This window comes from Rana temporaria, chromosome 1, assembly GCF_905171775.1.
Source record: "Rana temporaria chromosome 1, aRanTem1.1, whole genome shotgun sequence".
NCBI classification, from domain to species: Eukaryota; Metazoa; Chordata; class Amphibia; order Anura; family Ranidae; genus Rana; species Rana temporaria.
The window spans coordinates 608,944,212-608,966,442 of record NC_053489.1 but is presented as its reverse complement, the minus strand read 5'-3'; the positions used below and the strand labels follow the sequence as shown (position 1 = coordinate 608,966,442).

Here is a 22,231-nt window from a genome sequence, read left to right as displayed (position 1 = left end):
CATTGTCTGTGAGTGTTCCTATGATGATTCTGGTCCTGGTGATCATGATTACTATTGCCTAGGATAGTCCTCTCTATAAATGTTTGTAGGGAGGGATGCTTCCATTCAAACAACAATAACTTCTGAACAGCTGATTTAACTTATTGCCGTAGTTGCAGACTATTGTCCCATTGCATAATTGTTAAACCCCCTTTGCTTCAATACATGTATTTCGGAGTTCCAAATTTGGTAAACCTAAACATTCTGACAGGTGGACAACACTGATGCTGAAGGGCGACTGCTGTTGGCTGATGCCCTTTGTTATGCACATGGTTTCAACGCAAGAGCCATCGTAAATGCAGCAACGCTAACTGGTATGTACTGTATAAGCTGGTATTGAATATTACAATGCAGAAAATATAAAAATAGTCTTTGAATTATTTATTTATTGACTTTTGACCTGCTGTGGCAGATCTGCCAATAAATAACAATGTAACAAACAAAGTGGGTGACACACTGCGTTGCTTTAACTGACAATTGCGCGGTCGTGCGACGTGGCTCCCGAACAAAATTGGCGTCCTTTTTTCCCCACAAATAGAGCTTTATTTTGGTGGTATTTGATCACCTCTGCGGTTTTTATTTTTTGCGCTATAAACAAAAAAAGAGCGACAATTTTAAAAAATATATATATTTTTTTTACTTGTTGCTATAATAAATATCCCAATTTTTTAAAAAAAAAACACTTTTTTTTTCTCAGTTAAGGCCGATAGGTATTTTTCGACGTATTTTTGTAAAAAAAAAAAAAAAAATCGCAATAAGCGACTGGTTTGCGCAAAAGTTACAGTGCCTATGAAATGGGGGATAGATTTATGTGTGTTTTTTTTTTTTTTTTTTTTTGTCAGGCCTGCGATATTGCGACGGACGTATCGGACACTTTTGACACAATTTTGGGACCATTCACATTTATACAGCGATCAGTGCTATAAAAATGCACTAATTACTGTATAAATGTGACTGGCAGTGAACAGTTAACACCTAGGGCGTGAGGAAGGGGTTAAATGTATTCCCTCATTGTGTTCTTACTGTGTGGGGGGTGACTGGGGGAGGTGACCGATGCTGTGTCCCTATGTAAAGGGACACAGATCGGTCTCCTCTCTACCTCACAGCACGTGGAGCTCTGTGTTTACACACAGAGCTCCACGTCCTGCTGTGTTACCGACGATCGCGATTGTCTGGCGGACATCGCGGCCGCCAGGCACTCGCATCGGCTCCCGAGCGATGCGCCGAGCACGTTGTTTCCCCGCTGCGCGCCCAAGGAACAACAACAGCAGGACGTCTATGGACGTCCATCCGGCACTTGAGAGCCGCGCTGTGGACGTCTTTCGACCATAGCGCGGATCTCAAGTGGTTAAAGTGTAGATTAGACCTCCAAAAGTATTTTTTTTTATTTTTTACTCACCTTGAAATGCCTGTTGCTATGCAGTCCCACAAAATCTGCCTTCCTATTCACCAAGGATCCTGACGTCGGCTCCCAGGATGCCGTGCGCTTCCCCTGTGTCTCTGGGCTTGTTGATATTTATGGGTTGTCATCACAACGGCGTGCACTTTCGCCGCCGCTCGTTGTGATGGCAACCCATGTGTTTGGCGGCGTTGCAGTGCTATTGCGGACGCACGAGAATGGGGTGGGACGGGCACCGTCATCCACAGTATTCCTTCAAGCAACTGCTTGTGGGCTTCACAATGCCCACAAGCAAAATGAAAACGTTCAAGAGGCAAAGATATAAAGTGTTCCTTTACAATAACTCAGCGAGACATCTTCAAATAGTAAGTGACACCATAGAGACGTATAGAAAGCGAGATGAAAGCAGATATTTTTAAAATTTGAAATATGTGATGGGAACCCCGCTTTAAGTTGTTTTGCATAATGGTGTGCCCTGGGTAAGGGAGCTTCACAAGTTATTGAAATGTAATTCATCCTGCAAATGGAACACATCTTGGAAACCTGAACTGAGAGATTTAAAGCTAATATCGCTGACCCTCCTGAAAATGCTAATTGCTTGACTGTCATGATATCCAATGGCTTCAATACTTTGATCGTCTGACCTGAAATATGCAGATCAGGTGTTCTGACACCACTTGCTATGTACCTTTTTCAATGTCAGTGACTCAAGAGTATCATAGGTAGAGATGACCAGACAACTAGCGTATGTACAGTGAGATACGTGTCCAGCTTCCTCTCTGCTTACAGTACGCTCTTTCTTGCAGGTGCTATGGACGTGGCTTTAGGATCTGCTGCTACTGGTGTGTTCACCAATTCTTCCTGGCTGTGGACTCATCTTCAAGAGGTTGCGTTTTTTTTCTTTAGTTTTCTACAGAACTGTGCAGTTTACAAATATACTCATACAATGATATGTAAACAGTGATTATTATAATAGCTGGTGTAAGGTATAAATCGGGCTTGCTTTTATATCCATGGTCCCATAATTCATGCAAAACGCCATCTCTTCGAAATATTCAGACCTTTTTTTGTTAGATTGAAAAACCTTTCCTGTGCACACTTCTGATCTTCATTGTACTTCGTTAAAGCGGAGTTCCACCCAAATTTGAAACTTCCGCTTATCCCACTCCTCACCCCCTTACATGCCACATTTGGCATGTAATTTTTTTGGGGGGGGAGTGGGGGCTTCAGGAGGAGTGGGACTTCCTGTCCCACTTCCTCCTTCCGGGCAGACGATTAAGCCTAATCGCCTAGGCGATTAAGCTTAATCACCTACAGGAAGGGGCTGCTGTAGGCAATCGCCTGTCCAATCAGACGGCGCCTCGCGGGGCCGCGCCGCTCACGCATGCGCAGTGGGTGCCCGGCCGTAAAGCCGAAAGCTGTCACGGCCGGGTGCCCACACTGAGCATGAAGACGCCGGCCGGCGAGGGGGGGGCGAGGAGCGGAGCCCCGTCCGGCGGGTCGCTGGAGCCGTGGAGCAGGTAAGTGTCGGTTTATTAAAAGCCAGCAGCTACACTTTTTGTAGCTGCTGACTTTTAATAAACTTACAAAATGGGTGGAAAACCCCTTTAATCTGCTTATTACTTCCCTAACTTTCAAACCCCCATCTTTTTCCTGAAATCTACCTGTGGGGAACTGAATTGCTCTTGTTGGACATGAGAATGGGGTGTGGGCAGACTTGGCAAAGAAGCCGTGTTCTGCCTTCTCATTTGTTTGAAAGCAACATTTAGGTTAACTATACATGTGTGGCACTCTACTACCCATTGGAAAAGCAATCGGCAATAGATTGCTTTTCAGAGGGTGGTAGAGCAGTGGTTGCAAGCATTTAGTAAGCGATGCTGCTGTCTTCTGAATGCCTGTTTTTAAAAGTCATCTTCCAGGGCAGCATCTGAGAGGGGGCTCCTACCATCTGAGAGCAGGAAATGAAATATCCTCCATTATAAAAGGTTCACACTCACCTGCATGCCTCAGTTCTTTTGTTTCCTCTGGACCAACAGGATCAACATGCAGTCCTCCTGGGTAGGTCGGGTAGCATAGAACAAGAGCAAAGGAAGGACCTCTCCAGAGCTCTCCTACCTTACTACTTTAAGCCTGAGGTTTCTCCCCCCCACTGGAGTCAGTAATGGTGTTTTTTTTTTTTTGGAAATAGGGATTTTAAATGGGATGCTGTATTGGGCTCACAGTTGCAGGGGGATCCTACCTTCAATGGATTCCCGGACGACTTGAGCAAAAAAAAAAAAAAAAAAAATCGAAATTCGACGTGGGAACGACGGCCATACTTTAACATGGCCTGTCTATTTTTACACCACCTAAATAGCAGCCGTAACTTTGCGACGGGAAAAGCTGACTAGCGACGACGTTAGAGAATGCGACGAACGCGCGTACCTTCGTGGATCGCCGTAAACAGCTAATTAGCATACCCGACGCGGAAAACGATGCAAACTCCACCCAGCGGGCACCGTAGTATTGCATCCTAAGATCCAAAGGCGTACGAAGCCGTACGCCTGTCGGATCTTAACAAATGCCGTTGTATCTTTGTTTGAAAATTCAAAATAAAGATATGACGCGGCAAATTTGAAAGTACGCCGGAGTATCAGCAGATACTCCGGGGTACTTTTTCTGTGAATCTGGCCCAAAGTAACTTTTTATTCTTTTTATCAAAGGAAAGAACTCGGGGGTGTAAATTGAAGGAGGTTTAACCATTTTAAAGACCAAACCTTTACAGGTTTTTTTTTTTTTTTCCAGAAAAGTTAGCACAATTTTTTTTTTTTGTATAATGTGAAAGATGTTGCACCACGAGAATCGTGATCTTTATTCTAAGTAAAAAAAATTGTGCTTCTCAGTTTAGCCAGAATCGTGCAGCTCTAATTTCAAATCGTATGGTCATCTTTTTAACCACTTAAGGACCGAGCCTCTTTCTGAGATTTGGTGTTTACAGAGGAGGTCTAGAATTATTGCTCTCGCTCTACCGATCGCGGCGATACTTCACATGGGTGGTTTTGAACACCGTTTTCATATGCGGGCACTACTCACGTATGCGTTTGCTTCTGCATGCAAGCTTGGCGGGACGGGGCGCGTTTTAAAAAATGTATTTTATTTTTACACTGTTCTTTAAAAAAACTGTCACTTATTCCTATTACAAAGAATGTAAACATCCCTTGTAATAGAGAAAAAACATGACGAGATCTCTTTAAATATGAGATCTGGGGTCAAAGACCTTAGATCTCATATTGACACTAAAATTAAATGTCATTTAAAGTGGTGGTAAATGTAGGGGTTGTAATTACTTTTTCCATAATTAACTTGATTGGGTCATGACAATGAATACACCATGTCATATTTTTATCTGTCATTCCTTCAAGTATATCCCTCTAAATCTTCTGTTGGTTACAGGAGTGCACTTCATTCTGCACTCCTGTAACACAGAATCAGCCGACAACAGACTAAAATCTGCTGACATCAGAGCTGGTCCAGGCTCTGGAGGGATCCCGACAATAGATGTCTAACTGAAAGTTGACTCGGCCTCTGTGTGCCGCTCAGAGGTTGAGCCAGCCACCCCCTCCACTGTCCAGCGCTTTTGTGAGTGTTGGAAGGGCAGAGCAGAGAGCGGCGACTGACAGTCACGGCTTCTCTTTTTAATTTCAAATCTGATTGACTGTTCAAATATGTTCAAAAAGTTAGCAATTTACATGGAGTGTACTTATTGGTTGTGAGAAACTGTCCTTTTTAAAATCCATTAATCTGTGTTTTCTAAATGTGTTGCATTCATTATTTTCAGGCCGGTGCTGTGACTGGGGACCGAGTATGGAGGATGCCTCTCTTTGAGCACTATAGCAAACAAGTGACAGAGTCTGCCCTTGCTGACCTTAATAATGTTGGGAAATACAGCAGGTATGAGAGCTTGAAATGAATAAGTTTCCCTTTTTGTTTGTGTGTGTTTTTTTTTTTTGGACCCACACTTGGTGGTATCCTTTGGAGCGAACTGTATGCATAGTAAAATACAATTTGTAAGGGCAGGGGCTGGTGTGACTGTGTATAGTATGTAAAATGCTGTGTCAGTTTTCACCACTATATAAATGCCTATAATAAATAAAATGCAGTTTTATATATTATGCCAACACTATAATTCATTCAGGTTCAAACACTATTTCTTTGACCTTATCTGCCATTGAGTGAGATTCAGCACTTGTTTGTATTTATAATGGCAGCATGACCCAATGCAATGGCCATTTGACAAAACCTACTTGTAAAAAGAGAGCCTTCTATTCAGTCCTGGAAAGGGCTAAAATACATGCAAAAGATTAACATCTGCACTGCTTAAAGGGGAGGTTCACCCTTAAAACTACTTTTTCTTATTACACTGGCCCCCCACATTCCAATACGATTAAGGCTATTATTATTTTTTTGAAGCTGTACATACCTTTGTACAGCATATTCACCCGTTGCGAGTCCCGCGGGAGTGGGCGTTCCTCACATGTCTGTGATTGACATTTTGACCAAAAACGAGCTCCCCCCCCCCCGTCGCGTAAGCCGCGTCACGGTTGGCGAAAGGAGCCGAACGGCGAGTCGGCGCATGCGCATCGCCGTCCGGCTCCTTTCGCCAATCGTGACGGGGGGAGCTAGTTTTTGGTCAAAATGTCAATAACAGAAGTAGCTCTTCTGCCTCTTCCTCCACCGCGGTGGATCTTCTGCCTCATCCTCCGTCGTGGTGTCTTCTGGTGAATGGGGCGTGCTGCCTTCTGGGAACTGTGTGTGCATCCCAGGAGGCAGCCGCCCATTCACAAAGCGCCGTACGAGTCGAGCATGACACCTAGAGGCATGATTGCAACAGCTGGAGGTCCGCTAATTGCATAACCCTGCCCTAGAGAATAAAATGGCGGTCATTGCAATACTTTTAGTCAAATAAGACAACAGTAAAGTTAGCCCAATTTTTTTTTTTTATATTGTGAAGGATAATGTTGCGCGAGTAAATAGGCGATCTAATAATAATGTTACGCGCCGGCTCCATAGGCGACATTTAAAAAATTCTATAAGTTGCATCTTTTGATTTAGGAGGTCTAGAGCTAGAATTATTGCTTTTTCTCTAACGATTGCGGCGATACCTTACTTGTGTGGTTTTGAACACCATTTTCTTATGCGGACGCTACTCACGTATGCGTTCGCTTCCTGCGCGCGAGCTCGTCGGGTCGGGGTGCTTTTAAAAAAATGTTTCCTTGTAATAGAAAAAAAGCATGACAGGTCCTCTTAAATGAGATCTGGGGTCAAAAAGACCTCAGATCTCAAAATTGCTCTAAAATGCAATTAAAAATAAATTGTCATTTGAAAAAGCAATGTGCCTTTTTTAAGTTGCATGGGCAGACATGTCATTTTGACATTGCTTCCACCCTGCTATGGTATGGAGACGGGTGGGGGCCATCTTGCCCTCACTCGTATACATGCCACAGAGGGAGAAGGACCCGATTGCCTCCGCCGCTACCGGCGGTGGGGGGGTCCTGCCACCGATAACGGTGATCTCACGGCGAACCACCATTATCATTTTAAAGGATCGGCCACGGAAAAGATGGATATCTTGGTTGTGGCAGCAGCTGCTGCCGTTACTGAGATATCATCTATCTTTAAATTGCTGACGTGTGTGTGTGTGTGTGTGTATATATATATATGTATGTATGTATATGTATGTATATATATATATATAAGCAAGCCAGTCCTTAAGTGGTTAAGGGGAATAGTTGTCACCAGACAAGTTCGAAGTCTTCCTCACTGCACTAAAAATTTAATTTTTGTTTTTAGGTCCCCTGTGTACTAGTTTTCCATTCGTTCCCGTCATGATGAGATGTAAAACTAAATCTCCCTGAAGGGAGACATGGATTAAAAACTTGACAGGGGCTTTAACACTATACAAAGTTTTGGCGTTACTATTAGTCTACATGCAGTGTTGGGGTAGCAGAGGCAGGTGCTTTGTCGAGGTGCTAAGGTCATTGGGGTCTATAAGTGGCTTAAGATGTCACTGGCTGTCTCAATTTAAGTCTGCAAACCTCAGCAGTATCATAGAAGTAGACTAACTGTATGTTGCCTTTGCAGGTCTGGAGGAGCATGTACTGCAGCGGCATTTCTGAAGCAGTTTGTCACCGTGCCTCACTGGGCTCATCTAGACATCGCTGGCGTCATGTCAAACAAGGATGAGGTTCCTTACATGCGCAAAGGAATGGCAGGGCGCCCCACAAGGACCTTGACTGAATTTGCTGATCGACTCAGTAAAGACAAGAACCCATCATAATGCTGAATGGAATAGACTGGCAACCAGTATTGGAAATCTTCTAGGCATAATGAACTTTACATAAAATGACACGTTTTCTATCTTTTTATTACTAACACATCATTCAACATAAATGTTCATAGCATTTTATGGACAAATACAATAATAAAAGGCAAACAAGGTGCTATTTCTTGTACAGTCAGTTATAAAGAAGGTCACGAGGCAAAATGCTGTTTATATAATGGTTGAATAACCTTAAACTCTTATCACTGCAAAAAAAATAACCAACCCTTGTGCAGTTCACCTGTTTATAAGGATAGGTCCGTACTTTCAGCCTCCTTGGGAAGGAACAGGTATTATGGGACACTTATGGCAGGAATAGCACCAGGTTTAAAGAATAGGCTGTGCCACACTGGGCAGGACAACAAAGTGAGGGTCAAAAGAGCAGAGGCAGCATTTTTTGGAGAATAGCACAGTGTGTTTTATATTCGTTACTTGGAGTTCATTATTGTCACTCTCTTAGATTTTAGGTCTACTACAGCCAAAAACCAGTGCAGACCTCGTCCATATAAAGTTAGATCACTGTTAATTGGGAAGAGTAAAACATCGTAGTTTGAAAGTCATAAGCAATCTGCAAATTCTACAAAGGATGCATGTCCTCTATTACTAATAGCATAGGAAAAAATGTGGACGAATTGCAAAACTGCAAATTTCGGATGCTTTAACCACTTGTCTGCCACACGACAATGTACGTCGTTAGAATGGCACGGGTGGGCAAATGGGTGTACCTGTATGCCCTCCGTCATCACAGGCTAGTGGGCGCAGGCTCGATGTCCTTTGGTGGCCCACAATTGTGGCAAGGAGAGGCAGAATGGGGAGTCGAGTCTTTGGCTTAAGAAAATGTTTCAAATTGTCAATTAGGCCTATATTTTCATCCCAAGGCTTTCCGACTATAAAGCCATCTGATTTTTATTTTTTGGTGTGCTTTTATGCTTTGGAGGTTGGAGTGCAAAATTCTCATCTGTGAAGTGTGTAACGGTGGGGATTTGTATAAAGGTTTGGTCATTTTTCTTGTGGTGAGATGGTTCACCCACAATAACAACATTATAGCATTAAATTAAGCATAGTAGCGCGAGCTACAGTATGCCTTTATTTATTTTTTTTGCCCCGTACTCACTGTGTAATACTATAGTGAAGATTCGACTCCCCGCGGGGAATGGGCGTTCCTATCCAGAGGGAAGATGATTGACTGCCGGCTATGGCACGTCACGCTCCCCGAAGATAGCCGGAGTAGGTCTCGGCTCTTCACGGCGCTATACGGCGCCTGCGCACAGACTGCGCAGGCGCCGTGAAGAGCCAAGTCCTATTTCGGCTGTTTCCGGAGAAGCGTAACGCGCCAGAGCCGGCCGTAAATCATCTTCCCTCTGGATAGGAACGCCCATTCCCTGCGGGGAGTCGGAATCTTCACTATAGGATTACACAGTGAGTACGGGGCAAAAAAAATAAATAAAGGCATACTGTAGCTCGCGCTACTATGCTTAATTTAATGCTAGAAAGAAAAAAAAAATGTCATAGGGTGAACCCCCTCTTTAAGCATTCTCCTCCATTTGTATGACTGTAGGACTTTTGCAGAATTCAACTTGTGCATGCTCCTCTGTGAATTTTTTACCGTCTGTTTGGTTGTGATGAGTTTGCATGACTTGCCCTCTGGGAATCTGGTGCTGCCTCAGTTTGAGTCATAATCTTGTTTTCTAGCCTTTTTACGTTCTGATTTTCCTTCCTTCCGACGTGCTAATTCTCTCAGTGAAGAAAGATTGTAGGTAAAGTTATCTGGGATGAATATTCCAGATGGCTTTTGTACTGCAATTAAATGATAAAGTCCAGTCTCTTGTTAAAAAAAAAAAAAAATGATAAAGTCCAGTGCTTCTGCAGGAACACGTTGGTTTTGGTCACACGCCTATTGAATGTACCTAATTTGTATATGGACTTTTAACAACAAACGCCTGCAGTTGTCCATTTAGAGAAACCAAATTGTTTTCAATGCACAAGTTTGCAATTGCTCTCATTCTGTCAACAGATTCTTTTTTATGGCTACAGACTATTGTGGGATTTTCTGATTTCACCTTCTCAACAATTTTCTTGATTTGGTAGGTATAAGGGGACGTGTGTGTACTCATTGGGGGTTTTCCGCAACTTCTTAAATGTTTTTTCAATGTATACATCCCCAAGGCTACAGTAAGCCCTTTGGAATTCATAAAGGTAAAACGGTAACTGTAAATGGATTAAAAACACAGTAGAAGGCTGTCTAAGGACAATTCTTTCCACGCTGTAGCATTTTTCAGTATTTTGTTCATGCTTTCACTAGCATTATTTATTGATTTTTCCTGAAACGCACTAAACTTCTTTGTATAGAACCTGCTTGAAAATTTGAATATGTGTTCATGCAAATTATTTTCAGAGAATGAGTATGAACATTAACATTCTGAACTCTTCATATTTGTTCTGCTACACTTTCCGAATTTTTAAGCTGTTCCACATGATCCTTCAATATCTTTTCATCCTCCAGCAGATTTTACCCAATACTCTACATCAGGGGTCTCAACCTGAGGGCTACTGGCAACGTTTTCATATCACATGGGGACCACATGCGAACTTTTAAACTACCGTATTTATCGGCGTATAACACGCACCCCAATTTTAAGAGGGAAGTTTAAGGAAAAAAAATTCTCAGCACCCTTTACAGTACAAGCCTCACCCATCCAGTACACATCCCCCCCATCCATTATACAGCCCCCCCATCCATTATACAGCCCCCCCATCCATTATACAGCCCCCCCATCCAGTACACAGCCCCCCCATCCATTATACAGCCCCCCCATCCAGTACACAGCCCCCCCATATATTATACATCCCCCCCATCCAGTACACAGCCCCCCCATACATCCCCCCCATACATTATACAGCCCCCCTCCCCAGTATACAGCCCTCATCCATTATACAATCCCCCCATTCAGTACACAGCCCCCCCCCTGCACTCTCAGGAGACCCCCAGTCTCCTGGGACAGTGCTGCCAGCATTCTCTATAGTTAAGTAAAAAAAAAAAAAATCACTGTCAGCCCCTACCACACTGTTCCTCTTGTGTCTCCTATTGCAAAAACGAAGCTTCCATTTACCTTTTAATAGCTCCGTTTTTTTTTTCACTGATCTTTGGTCACATGACTTCTCTCCCCTGATGGGCATGTGACTGCTCTCCTCCAATCAAAGCTACACTCAGAGGAGGCAGCCTGAAAAAACGGAGCTATATAGACATTTACAAGCTTCGTTTTGGCCATGTCCCGATCCTCGCCCCCTGCTGGTAGAACATGATATCGGCGTATAACGCGCAGGCACGTTTTACCCTATGATTTCAGAGGAAAAAAGTGCGCGTTATACGCAGATAAATACGGTATATACAATGGTAGTTACTGCTTGCTGCCAGTCACTGCAGCCTTATCTGTGCCCACCAAAAGCGTGCCCATCAAATTCAACAGCAGCCTCACCGATGCTTGGATCATAGAGTGGCGATCTCCCGCTGTGTCACAGAGTTTGGATTTGAACTGCCCAGGCGGCCACTGTAACATAGTCCTAGTGAACCAGTCTTGTGGGCCATTTGTAACTTGTCCACCGGCCAGTACTTTGAAATCCCTGCTCTACATTTTTCAAAATGTGATTTTTCACATCAAACAATGGAAATCGATGGTGCCACTTTCTTTTTAGCATTAAGAACTCCTTTTTTCACGATCAGTCACAAATGGAATATTTTGACTTTCCTTTAGATGGAAGCAATTCACAAGTTCTCCAATGAACAGTTCAGGGTCTTTTTAAAATTTCCTTTCGTAATTCATAAATGCGACTGAAAAAATTGGGTTAGTTTCCAGAATTGTATTTCTCATGACAAAAGTTGATATGTAGAAATCGCCAAGATTAAAGGTGGTGTCATAGGCAAACATTTGTTCTGTTTTGGAGTCTTGTAAGGCAGTTTTTGTCAAATCCAATAAGTCTTTTGACCAAGCAAACACCATAAGATCGGGATAAATAGTGACATGCCTTACAAGATGTATTTGTTCTGCTAGCTGTAGTGTACTGAATATTTTAATCTTTACCAATTTGTTGTCTGATACTTTCTGAATATTGGATATTTTGTACTTGTTTTAAATTTCTTGAGCGAGTTACTGCTGCTCTTCTAGTATCTCCTCCTGCTGATGTCTCATTATGCAATTGTGAGTATCCATTTCTTGGAACATTTGAGTACTGTTTGTAGTGATGGGGTGGGTGGATGGTATGAAAGAATGGTTGGACTTTGCGTTTCCATTAGGGGTTGGATAACGGACATAGTGATCATCAAGTTTCTGTATAATGTTGATATGTTTGGCCCAGATGTGTATTCCCATACCTGAAAATAAAATGGACAAAATATCACTACCTCCATAAAAATATATTGAAAAACAATTAACAATAAAGTTCAATTAAGTGCTATCTCTAAAGTAGTACATAAGACCATTGCTTATAGGCAAACATATCATGCACATGAAATGTCATTAAATTGAGTAGGATTTCTAACATTTTAGTGTTCCTGTGTTATTAAAGTAGGATTGAAAAAAAAAAAACAATCTATATATTTTTTTCTTTTTTTTATTAGTGGAAGAACCTCTGCACACTGTTGTTCAGGCTCAAATTGGCCTAATCTGATCTAGAGGCTCCTGCTGCCAGTGACTGCAGAGGGATATACAATACGGCTTATTGTAGGGAGCTGCAATAAGCCGCTTTTCCTAGGCCATTCTATGTTGCCCACATGTTGATGTGTGGGCGGGGTCGCTACGCCCTGTATGTGGCGGCTCTTTTGTGCATTATTCTGTAAAAGTGCTGTCCTAGGTCACTACACAACTTGTATGGTGCCTTTAGGAGGGACACTGCTGAGCCCATGCCCTCTTCTCCAGTCCAGCATACCTCCTGCCACCTCACTTCCAATGACAGAATGGGGTCCCGCCCAGCACCTAATGCATACCTCATGTGTGCTCTCACTTAACCTCTTCACTCCTGTGCCATATGGCCAGTGGTACAGTCCATGAGTTCTCTGTACCACAAATTCAGTCCCGGAACACCTTTAGGGAACTGACTGCTGGAGAGGGAACCATAACCCCAATCCCCTTGCTCCTGGAGGACCTGTCAACTACCCCAGGTACCACGCTCCATGACAAGCTACTTTGCACTGGTTGCATATAGCAACTGCATTCCTCCTCTGAGTTACCACTTGGAAGTGACCTTGTTTCATACCACACTTGTGCTTTACTGACCCTGTTCTTTCATACCCCAGAAACCACCATGCACCCCTTTGAATGACTTCAGACCAAGCCTAGAACAGTTTACCAACTTTTACTTCTTTACAGAACATATGGCAGAAGCAACAGAGTCCAGGCCCTAAACTAACTAGTAGACATGGCTACCTAGGCATACCCTTTGCAGTCCACTGGAACCCCACATCTTGTGAGGTCACATACCGGCTCTTGAATTCCTGAACTTGGTGTGAAACCTTCTTCTAAATCTCCCCCCAGTCGCTAGGAAAGCCCCTTGAACTGGACCTTCCTCCTATTTATGTATCGCACAGGGTGGAAGGCTGGCCCAAGACCAAAAGCCTGGGAACTGTGGAATGGAAAGTTAAAGGGGTTGTAAACCTTTGTGTTGTTTCACTTTAATACATCCTATGCATTAAAGGTAAAAAAAAAAAAAAACACCTGTCCGTGTCCGCCCCCCCAGTTTTACTTAAGCCCAGAATTTCCGAGGGCACGATCCTGCGTCTCGCTCCCTCCTCGGCTCTTCATTGGCTAGATTGATAGCAGTGCAGCCATTGGCTCCTGCTGCTGTCCATCAAATCCAATGGCGGGACCCGAGTCATACACCCGCCTAGTGTATGACATGGGAGAGCACCCGTTAGGTAACCCCCTCGGGAGAGAGCTGGTTATTTATTGCGGGGAGGAGCCACAGTGGGACCCCAAAAGAGGACGATCAGGGGCCACTCTGCAAAACAAGCTGCACAGTGGAGGCAAGTATGATATGTATGTTATTTTTAAAGAATAAAAAAGGAACCTTTACAACCACTTTAACCCTTCCTCAGCCTGGGCGAGCCAATTACTTTTGCTAGTGCAGTACACTATAGGTAGCCTGCCTACAGATATTTGGGTTATGTTTGTTCTAACAGCATATAGCCTGTGAAGTATAGGGCATCTGTTTATGAGTAACCAACCTCAAATTTCTGTTGCACACTATGTACGGTTCTAAAACATTTATTTTGCATAAGCGCAGCTTAAAGCAATTTAAAAAAATATCATTTGATAATTACTCCAAATAAAAAAAAGTGTATAATTATTTGCTGTACCTGTTTTCTAAATGTCAATATATATTGTCTTCCTTTGCCACGTGGATCCTTTAAACCAAAATGCTTATAAAAAGAGTATTGAATACTTAATTGTAATAAACAATGTATATTATAAATAACAGAATAAAACTAAAAAATATAAAAGGAAAGCATACAATATTTATATGTAGTTGAAATTCTAATGTTATGTTATTTAGCAAGTGCTGGGGATGCAGTTTGGATTCGGAGCATGTAAACTCAATAAAGGGATAGATTATTGTGACTATTATTTAAATCATTAGACCTCTTGATTACATACACTGTAGTCTGCAGTTATTAAACACTGCACGACCCAGGAAATGCAAGGACTGGCATTAATGCTGCCCTGTTTATATCAGGCGCTCACAATAAATAGCATTTAGTAAAAGCCACTAGCTGGCTGCATGGGGGCTACTAAAATTTTACCAGACCTCCTGTGTAAATCTAAAGTGGTGATTTGTAAAGACTTTTAAAGTGTCGCCTTTGGATAATTTAACATAGTTTGTCATGTTCAATGGGTGTGTGCAATTTTAAAGCTTGACGTGTTTTATGTCTATTTACTTGGCGTGTTTGAGCACTAGAATTCAGTAAAGTGTATTTTTCTAAAACAAATTTGCAGTTCAAACACCACTGCACACATACTGCATGACATAAATGAAATTGCAACGCCCACCATTTTATTCTCTAGGGCACAGGTGTCAAACACAAGGCCCACGGGCTGAATCCGGCCCTCCAGGCCATTTCATGTGGCCCTTGCACCTCAAGCCAACCTCTGGTCCTTCTCCAGACCCTTACTTTCAAGCAATGCATCCAGCTTCTTCCCAGCAGCAGCATAAGAAAAGGGGGTGCACTGTGATGTAAGGGAAGATTGGGGGACTCAACTCCTAAAGTGAGGTGGCTCGTGATATCTAATATATGGGGAGAGGATGCGCTGGACATCTAATCTTACAGATGCAACGGGCCCTTTTGAGGGCAATCGTAATGCTAATGCGGCCCACAATGAAATTGAGTTTGACACCCCTGCTCTAGGGCCTCTGCTTTAAAAAATAGATATATAATGGTTTGGGATTCTAATTTATTTTCTAGCAAAAAAATGCTGATATTTACATATATGTGAGAAGTGTCAGACTAGGCCGGGTGTTCAAGTGGTAACGAGCAAATATTGAAAACATTTCTTTCATGAAGGGGCAAATGCAACATCAGTGTGTGTGTGTTGTGTTTTTTTTTTTTTTTTTATATATACATACTGTATTTTCCGGTGTATAATACGACTTTTTAACCCATGAAATTCTTCTCGGCTTCCCAGCAAAGCCTCTGTTCAGTATTCCGCCTATCACGGATGCCCTCTCGTCCTTGGACGAGAGGGCATCCGTGATAGGCGGAACACTGAACACAGTGTCTGCTGGGCGGAACACTGAATGCAGTGTCTGCTGGGAAGCTGAGTGTTCCGCCTATCACGGAACAGCAGAAGGAGGCGGCGTTGTCTTATACAGAGAGTATATCCCAAAACCAACATTTTAGCTGGAAAATTAGGGGGTCGTCTTATACGCCGGCAAATACGGTATATTAATACAATGTGGCAATTTTATGCTTTAATTGTGCACTATTCAAAAGATACTGTAAAATAAAAAGGTCAAATATGATGTGGGTTGTGTAACCATAATATTGCACCCATAATCCTCATGTAGAACAAAAAAAAAAAATACCCATATTCTTATCAGAAACAGGTTATACAAGTTATGTTGGGATGTGTAACCATATTATTTCACCCATAAATCCCATGTATAAAATATTTACACCCATATTTTTATGGGAAACTGGTCAGATGTGTTCCTTGGAATGTGTAATCATACTGCACACATAATCCCTATGTAGAAAAATAATTCTACCAATACTCTTATTGGGAACATGTTAAATGTGCTTCTTGTCAAGTGTAACCATGATATTGCATTGCATCCCCATAGAATTTTTTTTTAACAAATCTTTTCAGATTCAGGTTAAATATGTTCCTTGCATAACTATGGCTTCCCTCCATAATACCCATGTATAAAAATAATGATTCCAATATTCTTATCAGAAACAGTTTAAATATGTTCCCTGGAATGTGTACCATGATATTGCACCCATAATACCCATGTATATAACATTGTAATACCCAGCAATTTATTCTCAAGTGCCTCTGCTTTAAAAAAAAAAAAAAAAAACAACAACATATGTTTGAGGGTTCTAAGAAACTTTCTAGCAAAAAACTTAGTTCAGGTCACCATAAACCCCTTTTGTTTTCAAATACTCTAGACATTGCTAAAAGCACATCTACCTAATAAACATCAACCCTTCATATTTTCCATCCTGGGAAAAATGGTTTTCGATTGTAATAAGGGACAATTGAAATTGATGTAATCATGATATTCTCCCATAATCTTGTAGAAAAACAATTATACCCATATTCTTATCAGAAATTTAGTTAAAGCGGGAGTTCACCCATTAAACTATTTTTTCAAACAATGCCCTTAGATTAATGCTCGTTTGGTCTAGGGGAATCGGCTAGTTGTTTTAAAATATGAGCTGTACTTACCGTTTTAGAGATGCATCTTCTCCGTCGCTTCCGGGTATGGGTCTTCGGGAGCGGGCGTTCCTTCTTGATTGAGAGGCTTCCGACAGTCGCATCCATCGCATCACTAGTAGCCGAAAGAAGCCGAACGTCGGTGCGGCTCTATACTGCGCCTGCGCACCGACGTTCGGCTTCTTTCGGAAAATCGTGACGCGATGGATGCGACCGTCGGAAGCCTCTCGGAAGACTGTCAATCAAAATAGGAACGCCCAGTCCCGCAGCCCATACCCGGAAGCGGCGGAGAAGATGCATCTCGTAAACGGTAAGTACAGCTCATATTTTAAAACAACTAGCCGATTCCCCTAGACAAAACGAGCATCCATCTAAGGGGAAAAAGAGTCATGTACTGGTGAACCCCCGCTTTAACTATATTCCTAGGTATGTTTAACTATGATATTGCACCTATAATTCCCCATGTAAAAAAAAAAAAAAATTATGCATATTCTTATCAGAAATTAGTTTATTTTTTTTGCTTGGTGAAAACAAGATACTCCACCCAAAAAAATTCTACTTGCATTCCTATCAGAAAAAATTCAAATGTAATACATAGGGTGTGTGTGTGTGAGAGATATTCCCCATAGTAAAAAATAATTATACCCATATTCCTCTCAGAAACAGGTCAAATGTATTGCGTAGTATCTGTTCCATCCATAATCCCAATTTAAAGCAACAATTATACCCATATTCCTATCAGAAATAGGTTAAATATGTTCCTAGGTATGTTTAACTTTGATATTCCGCCCATAATCCTATGTAGAAAAATAATTATATACATAGTCTTAGCAGAAATAGGTTAAATATGTTCATTGTTAGGTGTAAACATGATTTTCCACCCATAATAAACAATAATTCTAACCATATGCCTATCAGAAATAGGTCAAATGCATTACGTAGAATGTATCTATGAAATTCCACCCGTAATCCCCATAGTGAAAACTAGGGTTGTCCCGATACCAGTATCGGGACCGAGTATTTGGTGATCTGTCCAATCCCGAGCAAGGGGGAGTGTCTATACGCGGCGCAGTGGGAAACACTACAGCTATTCAAATGAAAGCTGTGATGTTCCCCACACGCCGTTTAACCAGGCGGTGGCGGCATCTAGGTATGGGGGGACATGGCTGGATATGCATTTGGGGACACATTTTTAAAAAAAAAGTATCGGTATTCGGTATAAGCGAGTACTTGAAAAAAAGTATCGGTACTTGTACTCGGTCCTAAAATAGTGGTATCGGGACAACCCTAGTGAAAACTAATTATACCCATATTCCTATCAGAAACAGGTCAAATGTATTACGTAGGATGTGTATCTATGATATTCCACCCACAAAAAAATCTGGGAAGAAGTCCCTCGTGAGTTTTCACACAAGAGGCACTGAGTGCACAACAGGAAATATTCAGTTTTCTTACACATGGTCGCGTTACTAACACTGGTCTTGGTAAAAGGAGGAAAGTGTATAATCTTTTCATTTTAGCCATCAAGCCCTCAAGAGTCATCCAATCTTGGGTTACCAGGATGAGAAGATAGGCATGCAGGAAGTAGGCCTTTCTGCTCTGAAACAATTGCAAGCCTATTTGACTAGAGAAAAGTGTCAGCCTTTGGGGCAGTTATGCCAGGATTGCTTGGAAGATATAGGTAAGGACTAGCTTGAATTCTTTCTGGCTTTAGCAGCTTTTCTTTGATTGACAGTGTCTTTTCATTTGTTCTCTCCCGCCCTATATTAGCTTTGGTATATCCCGTTATGTGTGGACGTGAGCTGGGCCAGGAAAACTGAAAATTGTTATCACTTACCGTAATTTTTCTTTCCTGGCCCATCCTCACATTGCCACTGGACTCCCTCCCTAGTGGCCTGTTGCAGGCTAGGTTATCAAACATTTTAGTTGGGGGAGGGGCTGTCTTTTTTTCAGCTTTGAACATGTGGGGCTCCAAAGGAGGCGTTAACCAATTTTGTGCCGACGTGAGGATAAGCCAGGTAAGGAAAATTACGGTAAGTGAGAACAATTTTCCGTTAATCCACATAAAGAACAATTATACCCATATTCTTATTAGAAATAGATAAACCTACATAGGAACATAGTTAACCTATGATATTCCACCCATATTTCCCATGTAGAAAAATTATATGCATATTCTTATCAGAAATAGGTTAACTATGTCTCTAGGTATGTGTATCCATTATATTCCACCCATAATCCCCATAAAGAACAATCATACCCATATTCTTATTAGAAATAGGTCACACATGTCCCTAGGTATATTTAACTATGATATTCCCAATGTAGAAAAAAAAATTATACCCATATTCCTATCAGAAATAGGTTAGATGCATTATGTAGGATGTGCATCTATGATATTCCACCCATACTCCCCATGTAGCATAATTATATCCACATTCCTATCAGAAATAGGTCAAAATGCCTTACGTAAGATGTGTCTGATATTCCACCCTAAAGAACAATAATTATAGGCATATTCTTATCAGAAATGGGTTAAATATGTTCCTTGTTAGGTGTAAACATGGTATTCCACCCACAATCCCCATAAAAAAACAAAAGCAATACTCTACCCATATTCCTATCAGAAACAGGTCAAATGTAGGCTGTGTGACTATGATATTCCACCCATAATCCCCAATTATACCCATATTCTTAGAAAATAAATGTTATATGGGATGTGTGTCCATACTTTTCCACACATGCTTACATTAAACTGGTTGTATAGTCATTTTTGGAACTTTTACCTACAGGAAAGCCTAAAAAAATCTCCCTTGCAATGAACCGCTGACTGCAGCGGCGCATGCGCACAGGGGTATTCTCGGCTGAAGGCCCGCCAGACGCCGGACCTTGCCGGAAGGAAGTCTCCCACGCATGCGCGGGAGAGACGACATTGCAGCTCCAGCCACTCACAGCACCAGAGCCGCGATACCCAGAAGACGCGCAAGGCAACATGTCAGCTACCTCAGCGTGGAACAGGTAAGTTTCCGACGCCTCATTCTAAGGTAAGTATTTCATAATGAGCTAGTATGCGGTGCATACTAACTCATTTTGCCTCATAGGCGATACAATTTTTTTTTATGGGAACCGCTTTAAAGCAACACTAAAGTAAAACATTTTTTTTTTAAATAACAAACGTTATACTTACCTCCACTATGTGGCTCGTTTTGCACACAGTGGCCCCGAGATCCACGTCTTCTGGGGTCTCCCGGCAGCTGTCATGGCTCCCCCTCCGCAAGAGCTTTCCACCTTCATGCGAGCGAGCTTGCATGGTAGAAAGCTCTTGCGGTCGCGCTCCCGTGATTCAGCAGCGGGCATAGCCGACGACTGTATCACTCGGCCCCGCGTCATTGGATGTGATTCACAGCAGCCAATGGCTGCTATCAATCCATCCAACCTAGCCAATCAACGGCCAGGCTGGGAACCGAAGTGGATGACGGGGACGAGCGCGGGACTTCCGAGGGGTGAGGTAAGTAAAACGGAGGCTGGGGATTCTGGTGCTGTCGGATGTTTTTTTCACCCTAATGCATAGGATGCATTAAGCTGAAAAAACATTAACCTTTACAACTCCTTTAAGACAAGTTCAAATATTTTTCTTTGTATGTGCAACTATGATATTCCTTCCATAATCCGCAGAAAAATAATAACCATATTCTTATCAAAAATGCATACATTTTTTTCCTTGGCATGTGTAACCTATAATTTTTATTTTTAAATATCTTTTAACTAATAAAACAGGTAAAATAGTGTTTTACACATACTGCAAGAAAATCTGATTTAGTCCTAGAAATACTGTATGTTTATTACATTTTCCCATTACTTGTGTATAATTTACTATGATTCTATTGTACAGCTGTGTATATATATATATATTAACAAGTGCACAGTTAAACATTAGCAACTACTTCTTGCAACATAGTATCAAGCACTGCAGAATGAATAACAGTTTGAACAGCAGAGTTATTACCATATATTTGTGTATAAAGTAAACTGACATCTAGTGAAAGTGCTGAGTATTGCAGCCAATAATCCAATCATTGCAATGTGCAGTTTAGTACGTCCCGATTTCATGCATTACATGTACAGTATGTGTAAAACACTACATTTTACCTATTGTATTAGAAATCTGGAAAAAGATATTTAAAAATAAAAAATGTATGGGTTACACACGCCAAGGAAAATTTTAAGCATTTCTGATAAGAATGTGGTTATTTTTCTGCATGTGGATTATGGATGGAATATCATAGTTTCATTTGAACTTTTCATGTAAGCATGGGTGGAAAAGTATGGACACACTTAACATATTTGGTCTTTTTATTTTATAACAATATGGGTATAATTATTGTTCTTTATGGGAATTATGCACGGAATATCATAGATAGACACACTTCCTACTAGGGTTGTCCCGATACCACTTTTTTAGGACTGAGTACGAGTACCGATACTTTTCTTTATCGTACATCACGGGACACAGAGCGGCATTCATTACTATATGGGTTATATGGAGTACCTTCAGGTGTAGACACTGGCAATCTCAAACAGGAAATGCCCCTCCCTATATAACCCCCTCCCATAGGAGGAGTACCTCAGTTTTTCCGCCAGTGTCTTAGGTGTTAGTCATGGTTTAGCTTGCCTCCACATCCTTGGGATTAGGTGAGCTAACCGGTTCTGTCCAAAAAAGCCTCAGCGCTAAAGTGGTCAGTAACCGGACCCCAAACCCTTGGGGTATAGCCCATAATGCTTTTCTTTTTAGAGAGCTGGACCCTGGGCCCAGAACTTAGAAACCTTTGGGTGCCTAATGTTTCTGTTGCCAGAGTGCTATATGGGCCCAGGACAGTGGATCCTTCATAGGAACCCAGGGCCTGAAGGTCTAGACATCCCCACCGAGATGGGGGAAGATTGGGCCTCTTGCTTGGCAAAGTCCTGCGGCATGGAGCAGGTAAGTGAGGGGAAAAACTTGCGGAACTTGGTTCTTAGCAGGTTTTTTCTGGGGGGTCACAGGGGACATGCCTAAAGTTATGCACTGCATCTGGCAAACTAGTCACATATCATAAAGATAGGATGGCTCTATATGTATTATTCCCCATAAGATGTGACCTCCCTTGTAGTGTTGGAAAAGCATTGAGTGGGGCCTGTGATATAAAAGTATATGTGTGTGTCAGAGAGCTGTGCTTACCTGCAAGCCTCCAGGCGATGCTCCATTCAGTCTTCCTCCTCACGGCCTGCAAAGCAGGCAAAACGCCGACCTCCTCATGGTTGAAGGCTGCAGTTTGCTGGAGCAGAGAGGTCCCTTCCTCCCAACCCCACCCCCCCCCTGTCGGGAGGGGCATTTCCTGTTTGAGATTGCTGGGGGGGAAGGGCGGGTCAGTGGCTTAAGGAAGGGGCGGCCCTTCCTTGTTTGTTCCATATAGCTCATTCAATACTTTGGAACTGAGGAGGAAAGACCAGAACGGCAAGCACGGGGCG

At 42.2% G+C, this 22,231-nt stretch overlaps 1 protein-coding gene across 1 annotated transcript in view; it reads left to right on the top strand.

Moving 5' to 3' along the window:
- LAP3 (leucine aminopeptidase 3) overlaps positions 1–7,920 on the top strand; it is a 34,330-nt gene extending 26,410 nt beyond the window's left edge. Inside the window, exons 10-13 of the mRNA XM_040335205.1 lie at positions 251–353; positions 2,245–2,324; positions 5,256–5,368; positions 7,559–7,920. Of these exons, the coding sequence (XP_040191139.1) occupies positions 251–353; positions 2,245–2,324; positions 5,256–5,368; positions 7,559–7,754 (492 nt within the window). The 3' untranslated portion in view covers positions 7,755–7,920. The remainder of the gene's footprint in view (positions 1–250; positions 354–2,244; positions 2,325–5,255; positions 5,369–7,558) is intronic.
- Positions 7,921–22,231: the final 14,311 nt, after the last annotated feature.